Source organism: Choloepus didactylus, chromosome 23 (assembly GCF_015220235.1).
Source record: "Choloepus didactylus isolate mChoDid1 chromosome 23, mChoDid1.pri, whole genome shotgun sequence".
Taxonomy (NCBI): domain Eukaryota; kingdom Metazoa; phylum Chordata; class Mammalia; order Pilosa; family Megalonychidae; genus Choloepus; species Choloepus didactylus.
In genome coordinates this window covers 6,320,480-6,337,980 of record NC_051329.1, presented here as the reverse complement: position 1 = coordinate 6,337,980, position 17,501 = coordinate 6,320,480, and the positions used below count along the sequence as shown (strand labels likewise).

Below are 17,501 nucleotides of genomic sequence, written 5' to 3'. Positions count from 1 at the left end.
CCTTCCATGTCATCATTTCCAGTGGAAAGTGTTGGCTAAAGCAGGGATGTAAGAGGAGGAGGACAGGATACGATGGGGTTCCTTGGTCGGTCGTATTTCTTGGAATGTCTTTGCTTTTTTTTCTGTGTTTCAAGTAAGTTCTGGTTTGAGCAGAAAGTGTTTACTTGGTCGTAGAAGCAGCACTCTCACCTGAGCTCGCCTTGCGTCTCGCTGAGCCCCTCACACACCTGGGCCCCTGGAATCCGCATTCGCTCGGCATCACAGTCACTAATTACAAACGGGGTGGCAAGGAACAACGGACACGCGTAGCGCACGTGTTCTCTGCTCACGTGTGTGCTCCAGTGCCGCGTCAGACTTCTTTTAGAAAGCACAAGTTCAAGGATAAAACGATTCATAATTTCAGAGGTGAAGAGGGTGACGGCTGAGCATTGGCCAGATGTGAGAACTGTCTGAGCACAGGAGCCCGTGTGGTTGCACAGGCTGCCGCGCCTACGTCCGTGTCACCACTGACCGCCGGGATCAGTATCCTAAAGTAAACACGTGAGCCCTTCGATGGAGGTTGGTTTATTTTGGGCAGTGCGTTCAGATTCTCTACCTTGTTACTCCAGTGTATTATGTCAAACTCCAAAAGTAAGACATTTCTGCAGAATAATTGCTAAAATGCCTGACTTGTGATCCCTGGCATAGTTCTGATTTTTTATTTTTTGACATCAGCAATGTTGAGTGTAGTGTTGGCAGCAAAGAAATCAGCCTTAACTTAATGCAAATGGTTTCACTTGGCTACTGGAGTGGATTTTTTGCCGTTTTCTACCCAGCATCTCCTTGTTCCTCTTATTGAAGGGTTACCTGGATGAGGCTTTGGAGGATCCCCTCACCCCCACCCACCCACCCTTTGTGCTTCAGCTAAAGCTCCTGGGGTGGGGCGCGGGGCCCAGGCTGAGCCAATCAGAACAGCTCATTCCCCTGCCCCAGTGACTGGTTCAGGGATGGGAACGTGACTCCAGAGACCTGGAGGTGCAGAGATTTCTTTTTCCTGCGGCTTCTGGGAAAGAGACCCACACTCATTCTTGTTGGTTGAGAAGGAAGGCAGACGTGAGGTGGGAGGCACTGCTTTCTCTGTGGCATGGAGATTGGGAATAAAGACAGCCTATGTTAGAGCTGAGTGATGGATAAAAAGTCCCGTCTACAAAATATTTAACAATTTACTCTAAGTAAGATGCACTCTTTTTGGTATGTAGTTTTAGGTGTTTTTGACAAATGCCTAGAGCTGTGTAACCACTGCAGCAATCAGAATAAGTAGCAGTTCCATCACCCCCTGCTCCCCAAATTGCCTTGCTTTGACTTTTTGTAGTCAAACCTTCCCCAGCCTCTTAACTCCTAGCATCCACTGATCTGCTCCCATCCCTCTAGTTTTGTTTTTCCAGGGTGTCACACAAATGGAAAGTTATAGTCTGTAGCCTTTTGAGCCTGGCTTATTTCACTCAGTATAATGTCCTTGAGACTGATCAGTGTTGTTGTGTGTATCAGTCGTTCGTTCCTCTTTATTACCGAGTAGTATTCCATTCTGTGGATGCACTGCAGCTTGTTTATCCATTCTTGAGTTGAAGGACATTTGAGAAAATGCATTTTCATGACATTGTTTGAGTGCTGTATCTAGCCATGCCTGAAGCCAGAATACCTTGAGACTCTCCAGCTAGGACCACCATTAAATTACATTTTTTTTAGGCTCACTTGGTGTGTGCTTTCTATGAACTGAAAGAATCATTATGGATATAAGTAAAGCATGAGTAAAGGGAAAACCAGTCTGAGTTAGTGAGAAGTTCAGAGCAAATGAGCTCCACGTATGACGGTCCCATAAACACAGTTGTACAATAACAAATCATGCCATTGGGTTCGCTCATGGCGTGTTCCTGATGGGTGGGAAGGAGGTGAGACCCATTTGACTCAGAGGGAAATTGAATGTCAGAGGGATGAGTGGCTTGTCTTGGTGCATAAAGTGAACCGACTGTAGACCTGGGGGTTCCGCCCAGCTGGCTCTCTCTGGTTGGCCTCCGCCGCCTCCCAATCAGACAATGACAGAGCTGTCAGGATTGCTTAGTGAATTTTCCTCTCTTGTTTAAACACTCTCCAAGATGTCCAATTTAGAATAAATATAAATGGAAATTAGAACAAGGTCATCAACATTTCCCACTGTTTAACAGCTGACGGTGCCGATAGGAGGTCAACATTACTGTCACTAAGATCTTTCTAACGTGTTCAGTAATGCTCTCTCCACATCTGGCGCCCCCCCCAAGGAAACCTCTCACGTTGGCTTATGAGTGGTTCACTTTTTTTTGACTATGAATCTCATTCTCTCCTCCTTGCTAATGCAGGCGCAGTTTACATTAAAGAAGAGCTATGCTGTTTGTTTCAGCTTTTTTAGTAGAGGCAACATTGTAACCTGTACAATGTTGTGTGTGTTAGGTATCACTAGCTGCTTAACTCATAACCTCGAGTATTGGGTTTATCATATAGTGATAAAATGAGGTATTGGTGTTTGGTTGGTGGCTCTCCTCCATGGAAGATTCAGGGGCCCAGGCCCCTTCCCACTTAGGGCTCTCCTGTGCCCCTGCTTCTCATGGGTGGAGTGTAAGAGGGATTGATTTTGGCTTCAAAGAGGTTGACAGTAGTTGTGCTCGCATTTCATTGGTCAGAGCTAGTCACATGACCATGGCTGGCTGCAAGGGAGGCTGGGAAATTCCCTGGCTGAGCAGCCACATGGAACGCTATGGATGGGAAGTTTCCATTTCCGTTTCTGTTTGGGGCAGGTCGCCGTCTCTCCCGTAGTAGACACAATGACTCACCATTTGGACTAAGGACACATGCCTTCACGCCACCCCTCAAGTGCAAATTTCCGACATTCTGTTCAACACTGTCCTCCCCTGCTTGGCTAGTTTTGGGTTCATGCAACAAAGCCTGATCATCGTCAAAGCCATGCGTGCACTTGGTGAAAATAAAACGGTACTGATAACTCTCCAAGAAGGCGAGGGTTCCCCGTCCACCTGCATTCTTGACCTCCCTCCCCAGAGGCCGCCAAGTCTAAACCCTTCTCCTTTCAGGTCTTCCAATGATCACTTCTGTAACCCTGCGTACCATGCTGCTCCTGCCAGTCTTGAGTTACATCTAGATAGCAGCGCTCTATATCTGAAGGATGAGGGTTTACTGAGTTATGTGTCTATACCTCCTTTTTGTATCAGGATTGTGGTTGGCTGCAACTAATGGAAGTCCTGGCTGCAATGGCTTAGGTAGATAGAGATTTATTACATTATGTTATGTTATATTGTATCATGTTATATTGCTATATTATAATACTCTATTATATCATATTATACTATATTATGTAAATTTACCTTTTTGCTTCATTCTGTGGCTGGCTCTTCCTGCCTTCCTGCACTGTCATCCTCAGGCTGCAACTTTGGTCTGCACAACTGCGTGGCGGCTGCTCCACCTCCACCTCCTGATGGGAGGTGGGTGCTGACACCCACAGCTGGAAGCCAGACGTTTCTCTGGAGGGTTAATTCACTTTCCTTTGGGAGGAGCCCTCTGTATTTTAGCTGGGCATGAATACAAAGCTCCCCTCTGTAGAATTTTGCTATTCTCCTTGCCTTCAGCCCCACTTTTCACCCTGGCCCCCACTGTCTGCGCCAACACTGAGTCAACAGCCTCCCTGGAGGACCTTCCACGGCACACACAGAGTGTTCCGGCTCTAGGTTTCTCTGCGCTGGCTTGCCCAATCAACACACTTTCCTCCACTTTCAATCTTCCGTAAATGCATTGAAAAAGCTTATCTCAGGACAGCCCTCCTCCACGTCTCTTACTAATGGGTCTATTCCTTTTGTACTTTTTATTTGTTAATTTCAGTGAGGTTTCTGTGGAGTTACAAAGGAATGAATGTGCTCAGTCTTAGATTTAAAAATAAAATTCCATATCTTCCTTTTCAGAGTAAAAATGTGAATATTTCTCTTGGATTGAATGAGCAATGTGTTCTCATTATGCACAATCTGAGATTACACAGAGCAATGGAGAAGGACATTAGAGGGCAGCCATAATTCCACTCTGAGGGCCTCATCTCTGGCCAGTGGTCCAGTTTGGTCTGGACATGGGCCACCTGGCAAAATGATTCCACAGTTAATCTGGAAGGAAAAATAGGCAAGACTTGCTAATGAAATGTTGGTAAAGAATAGTGGTCCTCTACGTAGTCATCCATGTTGTAAGTGCACATTGGCCTGAGCTGGGATATTCTGGCATGAGTGGCATAGGTCAGAGGAGAGAACAAGGAGCTCACAGCAGACTCTGGTGAACGGCAAGACTTAAGACATAACCGGCAGAATGCATTGGAAATCCCTGGGACGGGGTAATTACACAGATGTTGTTGGGAGAAAGTGGCTAGCTGTGTCTGAGGACAGTGCCAGCAACGAGTGAAAAGGTGTAGATTTGAGTGAACTGGAGGCTGTGGGTGCATCTTGCCATGGGTAGTCAAATTCAACTGGAAAAACAAACTGTGAAGTCAAATAAAATACATCCCCAAATAAAATAAAATACAGTGTATGCTAGTATTTAACTTCTGTTGGATTCTCACTTCACATTATACAGCAAAATAAAGTTCAGGTGGAGTCAAGAATTAAATGTAAAAATGTAGACACACACACTGACACCCCTACACAGAAACCTACGTGAAACTTGAGGTGAGTGTGTGTTTGATCGTGGGATGTTGGGGGAAGGACTTTTTCAGCCTCAGGGCAGTGAGGAGATTCATGAGAGATCAATTATGTTTTGAATCGTGTGCATTTTCCTGTGATTGTCTCTGTGGCATGTAATCAGAGAACATGATCCCAAGTACTCTGGTCTTATCTCTTCCTACGACCTTGGCTGCTGGTTTGGGAATAAAGCACGTTCAAGGAGAGTCTGAGGGGTGGGACATCCATTGGGTTCTCTAGAATCATGTTCTGGATTTTATCTTTCCATCAAGCCAGACCATCCAAAATCTGCCGGCTGTCCCGGCCACACTAATGGGGTCTCTGCAGAATTGCTCTGGCTTGACTGCCCTTTCTTATTATGTTGCTGCCTTGCATTGAGGACCACCAGGGAAGCAGCCTAATAAACTCCCAACATAAGGCAGGGACGCGGTTGTGTCCCTCGGGCCCTTCAGGAGCCCACCCCAGAGGAGTTTCTCTTGTACTCAGAGCCAGGAAAAGCTGTACTCCTTGCTTTCATCTCGTGGCCAGCGTCTGTCTGGGAACGCAGTGTCGTGCTTTGAGAGCTGGGCACTTCAGAGCCACGCTGGCAGGCCCCTGTGGTTGTCTCTTAGACTCTTACCATGTAGGCTGTGTCTGCTGAGCTGCTCTCTGACAGGGGAGCACCATGGCTAACTCAGTACAAACTCTGCCTGGCGCTCGGGGCTACAGGTCCTGCGGGGCCTGACCCAGTTACATGTCCATGAATAACTTCAGTGCTCTAAGCATAGTAGTGACGTTTCTCCATGCACTTTGGGTCCCAGTGTCCTGCTGGGAACCCCAGCACTCTGTGAGTTGCTTCCTTCTAGGAGGCCACTAGCCCCCCGACTCCTGACTCTCTTGGGGGCTCCCCTTGCACCATCTGCTCTTGGCCTTGCCCAGGCAGAGATTCCTTTAGCCACAGAGCATCTGTCCGCAGCACCTGTGCTTTCCCTAGACCTGAACTTGATTTTCTTCCTGGCTCGTAAGGAGGGCCGAATGAGGGCCCCTGCCCAGCTGGGCCTCATTAAGGCTCTCTCATTCTGTGCTCTCAGGACCCACCCCACTCAGCCTCGGTGGAAAGCCCTCGAGGAAATCTGCAGATTGAATAGGGCCTCATTTCACATTCAGGCCGTGGGCCACGGGGTCTACCTGCCAAAGGGAAAAGAGTGGTGCTCCTTTTTTACATTTTGGAATTAAAGAAAGGGGTTTTGGCATCTCAGGCTTGGCTTCCTAAAATGCTTCTCAATTCAGACATCCTATTGTTGCAATCTGGTTAGAGGACAAAATGAGGCCCTGGCAGCTGAGGTTTATGATTTTCCATATAAGCTTTCAGACAAAATTTGTATTGCAGTTTGCTTGAGTTATGGGGGAGGGGGGGACAGGAGCATAAAGCTCACTCTGCTTTTTTAGAGAAAATAGAGGGTTTGGCCACAGTAAAGAAGAGAGAAAGCACAGCTTTAAATTTCTTGTAAATCAATTTTTGAGAGGTGTAAAATACCTACGGGAGAGATAAAGGAAACAACAAACCTATCCACAATGAAAACCAAGCATATTAAATTGTGCATTTATTTTAATTTCCTTTTCCACACCTGGACACCTATCAGAGTTTAAACCTTTCCTTGCACTGCCCTTAAATTTTACAAGAAGGTAAAATCTGAACCTCTCACCTTCAAAATCTGGTTGGCAGTGTGCCCACTTAAGCCCAGCAAAAGGATGTTGTCACCCCACACAAGGGGATGTTCCCTGCCGACTGCAGTTTTCAGTGCAAATTAATTCCTGGGCACATCTACCTGGAACTTAACTTTCTGGTTTGGAGGGGAAATAAACCAACAGAAGTCTAGTTGAGATTTCATCTGGGATGGTGCCTGGTGCTTCTGCATTGCCTGACGCTGTCAAAGCACAAACTGCCCCTTGGTGGCAGCAGCAGCTAAAACTTCCCTTTAGATATGGCTAATTCTCCAAAGTCACTTCTCTCTTTGATCCAAATCCTGCCCGATTTAGATGGACACATTTGAAAGGAAACTCAGGTCTACATTACGGAAGCCAATGTATTGTGTGTGTGTTTAATGTGTATGTATTTGTGAGTGTGCATTTCTTTTTAACAGTTGGGATAATTTAAACAAAGCTTTGGTGGCTTCTCTTTCATTTAATGTGCTTTATTAGTTTCCCATGACACTACGTATTTGTTTAAATCATGGTTTGGATGACAGACTATCATACCCATAGTATGGCTTGAGCAATTTATTTAGTCATTTCCCTAATGATGGATTTTTAGGTTGCTTCCAGTGTTGTTCCTGTTATAAATCACACTTGCGATGAACATGCTTTCACATTAATCTCCTTACCCATCTCTTCATTGTTTCCTTGCAACTAATCCCCGGGTGGAGAGAGAACAGCACATTTTTAAGGGTCTTGATGTGCAGTTTCCTGATGGCTGGCATGTGCTAGCCTGGTCCTCCTGTGCAGTCCCCAGCTGCTTGGGGCAGAAGCCATGTCTGTCCTGGCTCTTTGCTATCCCTCCATGACACAGGATGGAAACTTAATAAGTGAATAATGAGCACAGTTCAATGAATAGTCGGAAGAATGGATAAGTATTCACTTCCTCCCAGCAGTAACTCCAACGTGGACGGCCGTGTCGACGGCAATCGAGAACTTGCTTCCTAAACACCTTCTTGGAAGGAAAGATGCGTTGGTCCCACGCGGTTGAGTCTTTCTTAGTCTCCTAATTACAATTTTATCATCGTCTGGGAAAGGGAAGATCACCAGAGACAGCCTTGAAAAGGCCAAAAAACATTTAAATCAGCAGAAAATCATCATTTGCAGAATTTGTAATGGGCTGTAAAAAAAATGTTAGCAGGAATCAGGGTGCATGGAAAGGTACTTCTTTGCCTTTTCATCTTCTAGATGCTACATTTTGAACGCCAGTGTCAGTTTCATTTCACTGGGCTTTGGTAGGTATTCTAGTTTGCTAATGCTGCCAGAATGCAAAACACCAGAAATGGATCGGCTTTTATAAAAGGGGGTTTATTTGGTTACATAGTTACAGTCTTAAGGCCATAAAGTGTCCAAGGTAAGGCATCAACAATCAGGTACCTTCACTGGAGGATGCCCAACGGCATCCGGAAAACCTCCGTTAGCTGGAAAGGCTTGTGGCCGGTGTCTGTTCTGGAGTTCTGCTTTCAAAATTACTTTCTCCCAGGACATTCCTCTCTAGGCTTCCGCTCCTCAAAAATGTCACTCTTAGTTGCCCTTGGAGGGGGGGTTGTCCTCTCTTAGCTTCTCCGGAGCAAAAGTCTGCTTTCAAAGGCCATCTCCAAAATTTCTCTGTAAGCTGAAGCTCTTCTCTCAGTTCCAGTGCATTCTTCAAAGTGTCCCTCTTGGCTGTGGTTCCTCTTCAAAATGTCACTCTCAGCTGCACTGAGTTCGTTCTGTTATGTCAGCTCATTTATGTGGCTCCAGTGATTTAATTTAGACCCACCCTGAATGGGTGGAGCCACACCTCCATGGAAATTATCCAATCAGAGTCATCACCCACAGTTGGGTGGGGCACATCTCCACGGAAATACTCAAAGAATTACAATCTAATCAACACTGATACGTCTGCCAACACAAGATTACATCAAAGATAATGGCGTTTTGGGGGACAGAATACATCCAAACTGGCACAGTGGGAAACCCCGAAGGAGCTGGGGCTCCAGTGCTACAGGTTTATTGTGGGGCAGGACAAAAATCCTGGCTGGATTTGCACACCCCTGTTTCCCCCATGGGCTGTCTTCAGTTTGTACAAGCTTGTTGGGCCTTGCTGTCTGAGTTTTTCCATTAGAAAGAAACACAGAGTGTGTGTTTTTTATATTAAGAAGATAATACATGGTTGTTGTAACTCATTAAAGGAAACAGAAGCATAGATGGTGAAAAGCAAAAATCTTTCTCTCTTTTGGATTCTATAAATGTGTGTGTATATACATACATACATATATAATTTAAAAAAAATACCCAAATAGGATCATGGGACATATTTATAATTAGTTTTTTTCCCCCTTAATAAAATATTGTGGACATTTTTACAAATATATACATACAACTCCATCCTATGGTTTTTATAGCCACCTATTAATCCATATTAGATTATATAGTTTTCTAGTCTCCTGATAAACCTGTAGTACTAATTAAAATAGTAAATAATAATAGCAGATAAATATTCACTGAGCATTTATATGTATCAGACACTGTTTTAAGCTCTTCATATTTATTAACACATTAATTCTTACAACACCCCAATAAAGTAAAATTGGTGTTTATCCTACTTTATCTGTGAGGAAGTTTGAGGCCCAGAGAGGTTAAGTAGCTTGCTCAAGGTTGCCCAGGAAGTGGCAGGTTCAGATATCAGAGCCTGGTTCATATCTGGCTCCAGCACATAAGCTCTTAAGTCTGTTTGTTTGCAGTTCAAAATGATGCTGTAGGAATGTTCTTGTAGATAAATCTTCATGCATTCTCATTAGTGTTCCCGGAGGAGGGATTTCTAAATGTGGGAATGCTGGGCAATAGTTTTGCCTTCCTTTCAAGGAGAATTACGGAGATGTACCACTGTCTCCAATGAGCACTTGTCCCAAGCAGATGTCACCTATAGGAGCGCTGGGAACGAGCTTAAGTATCAAAGTAATAAAGCCTTTGCGTGTCGCATGGGGTAGTGCCACGATAGGTGGCGGCTGTTCCCTCAACTCTGCGGGGCCACTAACAACCCACCCCCCCCAGCCCGGGCCTCTGGGTTTGGGGATTTTCAAGAACAAGAGGAGGCAACATTTTCCCGCCATGGACCCTCTGATGAGGGGTGAACGCACTCCCTTCCCTCTGTGCCCTGGTTCTTTTGGAGGCCCCCTGAGGACAGCCTCTGGAATTTCAGGGCTCGCTTTGCTGCTGGAGCCCGGGGGAGGCAGGTGGCTGAGGGGCGGTCTGGGGGCTGCTGGGTGGGCACCGCTTCGGCTTTTTCATGACCTGTCAGAAAGGGTCCTTACTGTGCCTTTGTTCTCCCTTCTTGTGCAGTGACGCACAGTCGCGGGATTGTGGACAGCCTACAGAAGTTCTCCTCGCTTCCTGCCTACCTCCCTGCCAGCTTCCACGTCTCGGACGCCCAGCAGGCCTTCTTCCTCAAAGAAGCCAACCAGGACCTCACGAGGAACGCCAGTCTGCAGTCTCGGGCCGAGCCCTTCTTCATTTACCGGGCCAGGATGCCCCCCCTGCTCAATGCCAGCTACGGCCCCTTTTCAGTGGAGAAGACAATCCTGCCGGAGCTCATACTGAGCTCGACGCCCTTTGCAAGCCTGGGGAAGTTTCCCTTCAACTGGAAGCTGAAGTCCCACATCCTCGACAGCTCTATCTACTCCAACAGACCCAAAGTGCAGACCTTGTTTTACGTCACTGGGATGGCCTGGGATGGCGGCGACCCTGAGGACAGTCTGCCCTGTGTCAAGATGTTCGCTTTTCCCGAGGCCAGGGAGGTGGCAGCCAGCTGCCGGCTGCACGGGGACCCTGGGCTGTGCGTGGCCGAGCTGGAGCTGTTGCCCGAGTGGTTTAGCTCCGGCCTGGACCTGGAGCCTGAAGAGGAGATCCCGGCTGTGCTGGGGGGCACAGCCCTTGAGCTCTTCTTCATGCTGTCCCCAGCCGACGACGCTGGTGCCTGTCCCCTGGAGGAGGACAGCAAGTGGGAGAACAACATCGTCTCGGGTCAGGAGGGCCCCCAGCAGGCGGTCCCTGCCCGTGAGCGGATTGGCAGCGTTGTGGTGTACCCAACGCAGGACGATCTGAAGTGGTCCCTGGTGAACCTGGACCAGAACCTTGTCCTTTCGGTGCCTCTGAACCTGGTCCGGGACGGCGGCACGGCCACCTTTTTGGTCTCGCTGACCAGTGGCTCTGTAGCCGACCACTTTACTCTCAGGTAAGAGGCTTTGCCAGGTTGGCCAGATTGAAAGTCACCTCTTGGTAGATAATGGATTGTGAGTTAACGAAAAGGGTGTCGATCATGCGCCAGGTATCCGACGTGGTGGGGAGACTTATAAACATGGAAAAGAGATCCGTGCAAGGCGGCACACGCAACTGGGGTGGGAAGACATTGTCCAGAAAGGGCCAGATGGTAATTAGGGCTTTGGGGCCATATGGTCTCTGTTGCAACTACTTAGCTCTACTGTCAGAGTGAGAAAACAACCACAGACAACACGGGAAAGAGTGAGCGTGGCTGTGTGCCAATAAAACTTTATTTACAAATACAGATGGACAGCTGATTTGGCCCTTGCGCCATGGTTTGCTGACCCCTAAAAATGACAGACCATCAAGTTCAAGTTTAAGTAGTGGGAACCGTAAAGGATACAGGAGCTCAGACATGGGAATGGTGTGTTTTGGGATGGGCAGAGAAAGGTTCGTGAACGATGAGTGGAATTTGCACGGGTGGAAAGATTCAAAGTTGGGAGGCTGTTCCAGTTTGCTAAAGCCACTGGAATGCAAAATACCAGAAATGGATGGGCTTTTATAAAGGCGATTTTTTAGGTTACAGATTTACAGTTCTAAGGCAATAAAAGTGTTGAAACTAAGGCATCAACAAGATGATACCTTCACTGAGAAGGAAAGGCCAGTGGCGTCCTGAACGCCTCTGTCAGCTGGGAAGGCAGGTGGCTGGCATCTGCTGGTTCTTTGCTCCCAGGTTGTGTTGCTTTCAGCTTCTGATTCCAGTGGCTTTCTCCTTAAGCATCTGTGGGTTCCCTCTTAGCTTCTCTGGGGCAAACTCTGGGCTTCGTCTCTTAGCTTAGCATCTCCAAATGTCTGGTTTCAACGGCCATCTCCAAAATGTATCTGGCCATTTTCTCTTTAAGTGACTGTCTCCAAACTCTCTTCAAAATGTCTCTGCCTTTTTCCTCTCAAAGAGGACCCACCTTGAATGGGCAGGGTCCTACCTCCATGGAAACAACCTAATCAAAGATCCCACCCACAGTAAGTCTGCACTCACAGAGTGGATTAGAAGAACAGTCTTTCCTGGGGTAGGTAGCAGTTTCAAACTGGCCCAGGGGCTGTGGCCAGTCAGAAGTGGAAACCGTGCCCGCTGTATGAGGAGCAGGGATGGAGGCTCAAGAAACTGGGTTGCTGGGCAGTCCAGGGGATGGGCCGGGGGCAGCAGGGAAGGAGCCCCCGCAGGAAGCAGCTGGCCGGGGCGGGGGGCGCAGGGAAGAGGCTGAAGCTCGGCCCTGCAGAGCCCAGGCTGAGACCTGGGAAGGGGGTGCCGCTGGTGCTGGGGCCCCTGGGGGTGGGGAGGGGAGGCGGTAACCCTGGTTTCCACAGTTGGAAATCACTGCGGATGGGGTTCATCCACAAGACTCGGGGCCACCTCTCAGCACAAAGGGTGAACAGGGGGCACCGGGTGAGGGTCTCAGCCGGGCACCTGCCTCCTGCCTCTCAGGTGCCCTCCAGCACCCCCTATTGATGGGACGTCCAGCGATCCAGCAGGTAAAGCAGATCCTGCAGGTAAAGCAGCCCCCGCCTCACCCAGCCGCAGGGTGAGTCCAAGGTGAGCGTCTGCAGCCCCTTTAATGTCTCAGACCCTCCAGGATCCCCCAAAAGAGTGAGGGTAAATATGCCCTGTGTGGCGGGGTGGGAGTGGTGGCTATGCAGCAAAACTGAAGACTTCAGTTCTGGAGGGACAAGTGAATGTTTCCATGTGGAAAGGATTCAAAGAATCCAAGGGAATGTTTCATTTGACCCTTCTTTTCAAACACCAGCCCCTTCCCCAGAATTAATGAATATAAAAATAATGAGTTTCAAGATCAAAATAAAATCTTTTATTTTGCATTTACATACATATATATGCATGAAGAAATCTAAATTTGATTTTTCTGGCAGTGATTTTACTGCTCTCTTCTGGCTCTGGGGGCCGTTTTGGATCACCTGTGGTTCTCGTGGGAGTCTCTCCTGCAGCGGCAGGGGCCACGGTCATCTGAGGGTGCGTCGGGCTGGATGCTAACGACAGCTCTCGCTAGGCTGGGCAAGGAGGCTGGCTGGTAGCCGGGACGGCACCTGGAGCTGGTTACCGTCATGCTTACACGTCACGTCTTCTTGTGGCTTGTCCTTTTTGGACATAGTAGCTGGGTGCCAAGAGCGAGTGTTTTAAGAGGTCTGAACGGACATTGTGAGGTTAATTATGACCTCGTGCCCTAAGTACCAGAACGTGTTAACCACTTTCTATTGGTTAAGCAGTCACTAAGGCCGGCCCAGATTCAAGAAGAGGTGGCCTTATTGTTCCACCTCTTGATGGGAAGAATTGCTAAGAATTCGTGAGCAGCCTTAACCTACCACAGCTTGTGTTAGAGTGGTGCATGCAACTTAGACATTCTCCTTGATGTCATCAGAAGGACTGAAACAGAATGAAAGGGGAACGGCTTCTCACTCTGTGACTTGGTGGTGTTAATTCTGTACCTCTGAGTCCCCTACGCTCACTTTGCAACCACCAGTGTCTGTGAGTCCCTCCGAGTGTATTTGTCCTCTTCCCTGAGTCTCTCGTTTGGGAGTTCAAGCGTGCATCTGGCTGGTGTGGTCTCACATTCTCATTCTCAGGGTCACCTTTGGTGTTCACATTCCTTCCCAGACATTTTTCCTTTCTTGATGGGGTGCTGAAGTTCTGGCCAATATCTCTTTCCTTCTCTCTGAAGAACTTCTTTCAATGTGTATTGCAGGGCAGGCCTGTTGCCAACAAATTCCCTCAATTTTTATTTGTTGGAGGAAGTCTTTATTTCTTCTTCACATCTGAAGGTAAAAGTCGGTGGGTGTTCCTACCTGAGGCTGCCTCCAGCAGTGGTTTCCCATCCTGGTAAAGTGTGATTCTCCAGTGTTTGGGGCAGTGTTTGCCCTGTGGCCTCAGTTCTCTGAGGGATCTAAGAAGAGTTGTTTAGATTTGATTTTTCCCTCCATAAATGGTATGATGGTGGGCATGGACATATGGGCTATTTTCAAATTCTGTAGAGAACATTTTGGGATGACTTTTCAGACTTGTCTGAGCATTTTACTAGATTTCCAAATTTGATGTGTATTTGAATATAATAGTCTCAAATTTTTAAACAAGATCCTCTATACTTGTAGTTATGTCCCTTCTTTCTAATTTCTGTCTTGTCTCATTTAAAAAAATTCGTCATACTTGTTAAAGTTTAACTATTTTGTTGGCCTTTTCAAAGAAATAAAGTTTAGTTTTATTGATCAATACTTCCATCTTACTAAACATTTAAATTCCTTGTTTTCTGTTTTACTAAATCCTTTCCTCCTCTTTTCTTTGGATTTACTTTGGTGACTCTTCTTAGTTCTTTCAGTTGAAGAAACTTTATTTCTTTTCAGTGTTCCTTATTTTCTAATAATGTATTTAAGGCTGCACATTTAATTTTGAATATTACCTTGGCCACATCCCATATGTTCTCATTTAGGTCCGTTGTTTGTGTTTGCTTACAGTCACACTTTTTGGAGTCAACTTAAGGTTTAGGTGCTTTGATTGCTTACCACCTCCTCCTGGAAGCATCCAGTCTTTCCCTGGGTTGACACTTAGTGGGCCTCCACTTTGAGGACCCGTGCCTCTGTTCAGTTTGGGGACACGTTCTTCTATGATATCTTTTCCTCTTGGACGATGCTAGAACTTTTCCATCTATCCTTTATGACCTTTTCTTATCTTTTAACTTTCTTTCCTTCTGGCACATTTGTTGTGTATTCTGTGGGAATTTTCCAGTCAGATTTTCAAGCTTATTAATCAGCATTTCCATGGGTCATTTTTTTGCTGTTGATATTATTTACTGAGTTTTAAAAGAAATTTCAACAAATTTTCATTACTGTTATTTCTAACTGATTCTTATGGACACAATATCCTTTCACATCTCTATGAGGGTTTTGATTACACTTATTCTAAAGTCTTGTTCTATTTGTGTAATATATATTTTTTGTTGTCAGGGGTTAGTTTCTCTGCTTGAGTTTGTGCTTGCCATTGTTTTCCCTAAATGCTTGGTCACGTGCTCATCTTTGTATTTGTGGTACCTAGAGGAGACATCACACATCTTGTGACTCTTTACCAAGGCCATCTTCTGGTGATTGTGGGGATGGGGCTGCCAGGATGTGGGGTTTGCTGGGAGTTGGCCTTCCAGGCAGGGTGGATTGGAAGAAGGGTTCTGAAGGCTGGGAAATAAGTGTATGGGTTTCCTACTGCTGCTCTAACAATTATCACAAACTTAGTGGCTAAAACAACACAAAGCTCTTCTCTCATGGTTCTGCAGGTTAGAGGTCTAACATGATCGGCAGGGCTGTGTTCCTTCTGGAGGTTCTAGGGGAGAATATGTTTCCTTGCTCTTTTCTGGTTTCTGGAGGCTGCCAGCATTCCTTGGCTCCTGGCCCGACATCATTCCATCCTCTGCTTCTGTTGTCACATCTTCCCTGCCTCTGACCCTCCTGCCTCCCTCTCCTGAGGACTCCTGTGATCACATTGGGCCCACCTGGTAACCCCAGAGAGCCTCCCCCTCCTAAGACCCTTAACTTCTCATCTGCAAAGTCCCTTTTGCCTCTTAAGGTGACGGGTTTCAGGGATTGGGACGTAGACACCTCTGGGAGGCCATTATTCTACCTACCATAGTAAGTCAGGAAACTTGTAGAAATACAAGTTTGGAGACAGAAAGAAGTGATCATGAGACATCTTCCAAGAGAGAGCAGAAGGAAAATCGCTGGAGAATTGGCTTTGGGTGACGGTGGGCCTCACACAGCGTCGGGTGCTCCACTAATGTGTGCTGCTTCCATCTTTGAGAGCGACTCTTTGACATGGCCACATTACCTTGTGTTTATCAAAGTGAAAACACTGTTCTTCAAGACAGCTGGTTTCCATGAACATCATCTGGGTTCAGCTGCAGACAAAGTAAACCAGAATTTCTGTGGTGGACCCTGGGCACCACCCTTTTCTGAAAATGCCCCAGGAAATTCTGTTGTGTGATCAGGACTAAAAACAGTGGCTCTGAGAGCATAGCGTGTGGTCCATGTGCTTCCCGTTCCAGGGAGGCTTTGAAAACTCTCCCACCGTGGTCTCAACCTACTGCTGCCCAGTTGCTGCATCAGGCAGGATCCATAATACTGCATGTAAGTGGGGACTTTGAAAATGAACTCAGATTTTTAACTAATTGAAGGAGTGTTCTGAGATGATGAACCAGCTGCCTCCACCTGAATGACAATGATTCAGTTTTAGGATTGCAAAAGGATGGGCTGCTGTGTGCTGGGTGGACAAACCTGTCTCACAGCGGCTCTTGGATGGCAGTAGGATATGGCAGATGTACCGGCTGTGTGAAATCGCCCAACCTCTCTGGGCCCCAGTTTCCTCCTTTGTGAGATGGGGATAATGAAGTCTCTGGCTCCTGGGGCTGTGAGGATTACATGGATTAGTAAAGTACTAGAACCTGGCCCGTTAAGAGTCCCTAGTGACTGTTAGCTGGTTGTTTCCCTGGCTTGCAGATGATGCGGTGGTGGACGTGTCAATCCCAGCATGAGGGGGGCTTGTTTTGAGGGCACAGGTATGGAGAAGTGGATAGTCAGTTGTCAGCCCACTCTGGCCCCTCTTTTTAGGGCCCGGGTCGAGGCCCTGATCTTTCCTATTTGGGGGTCTGCTTGCTCAGACCCCTGTCAGCAGGTTCCAAGGCTCTGGAGGTCCCAGTTGGGATAGGTGGGCTGCAGGTACCAGGTTCCTAATGGGGCCCCATGGGTTAGTCTTTGGTGGCTGTGGACTCTGGCCTGTCATTCTGGTGGTGGGTGTGAGGTGGTCTAAAACCCAGTTCCTGTCCTCAGAGAACTGGTGAATCCCAGAACCCAGCTCTACAGAGGTTGGTTCAATGCAAAGCCTGCAGCTGCTTGCTAGATACCAAAGAGGGCAAGGAAAGCTCTGCTGCTGCCCCTTCCTATGCCGTGGCAGACATTGCTAATTGATTGCAGCACTTCAGCTAGCCTTCTGCCATGGCAGACATTACCAACTGATGTCAGTACTCCCTTCACCATGGTAGACCTTACCAATTGACTGCAGCACTCTCTCTGGCCTGGCAGACATTACTAGTTGACTGCAGCAGGTTCCCACTACTCCAGGGAGCCTCTTATCAATCCATGTTGGAGAACTAACACGTAAGACAAAAGCTGCTTGCCATACCTGGCATACAAGAACCTGTTGGGTAAGAAGTTTAAAAGAAAGGGAAGGGAGGGAAGATGATCTGGAAGCCTTGGAGTCTCGTTGGGACTGGCATTTCAGGCCAGGGAAGTGGCATAAACAGTGCCAGCTAATACTCACTGAGGATGTAGAATGTTTCAGGTGTTCTAAGTTCTTTATGTGAATTAACACGTTAAACCCTCAGGACAAACAACTTTCAGTGTCAAGTACCATTATTATCCTGAGTTTTCTGAGGCACAGAGAGGTCACAGGGTTAGGGAGGGGAGGGCATGAACTGTGGCACTGGGGTGGTGTGGAGCCCCTGCCTTTCATCTGCTGCCCCTCCAACACCCCTCCCCTCATCTCTCAGGGTCACACGGGGCACCAGCTGCAGCCCCAGGCCAGGCCAGAGCTGAGGCTTAATTTAGAGAAGGTCAGCAAGCACCCCGACTGTAGGGGCCCTGAAATGTTATCTTGCTGGTTAGTAGGAACCCCTCAAGTTTTACTTTTTTTCCTTTGGAAGTATAATCTTAGAGCTTAGTGAACTAACTCTAAGACACACTTTGCCT

At 47.3% G+C, this 17,501-nt stretch overlaps 1 protein-coding gene across 3 annotated transcripts in view; it reads left to right on the top strand.

Moving 5' to 3' along the window:
* The window catches only part of TMEM132B (transmembrane protein 132B), a 398,454-nt gene that overhangs the window by 157,926 nt on the left and 223,027 nt on the right, over window positions 1-17,501 (top strand). For all 3 annotated transcript variants that reach the window (XM_037816674.1, XM_037816673.1, XM_037816672.1), the window contains exon 2: window positions 9,795-10,686. In XM_037816674.1, coding sequence (XP_037672602.1) covers window positions 9,980-10,686 — 707 coding nt within the window. In that variant the 5' untranslated portion in view covers window positions 9,795-9,979. The remainder of the gene's footprint in view (window positions 1-9,794; window positions 10,687-17,501) is intronic.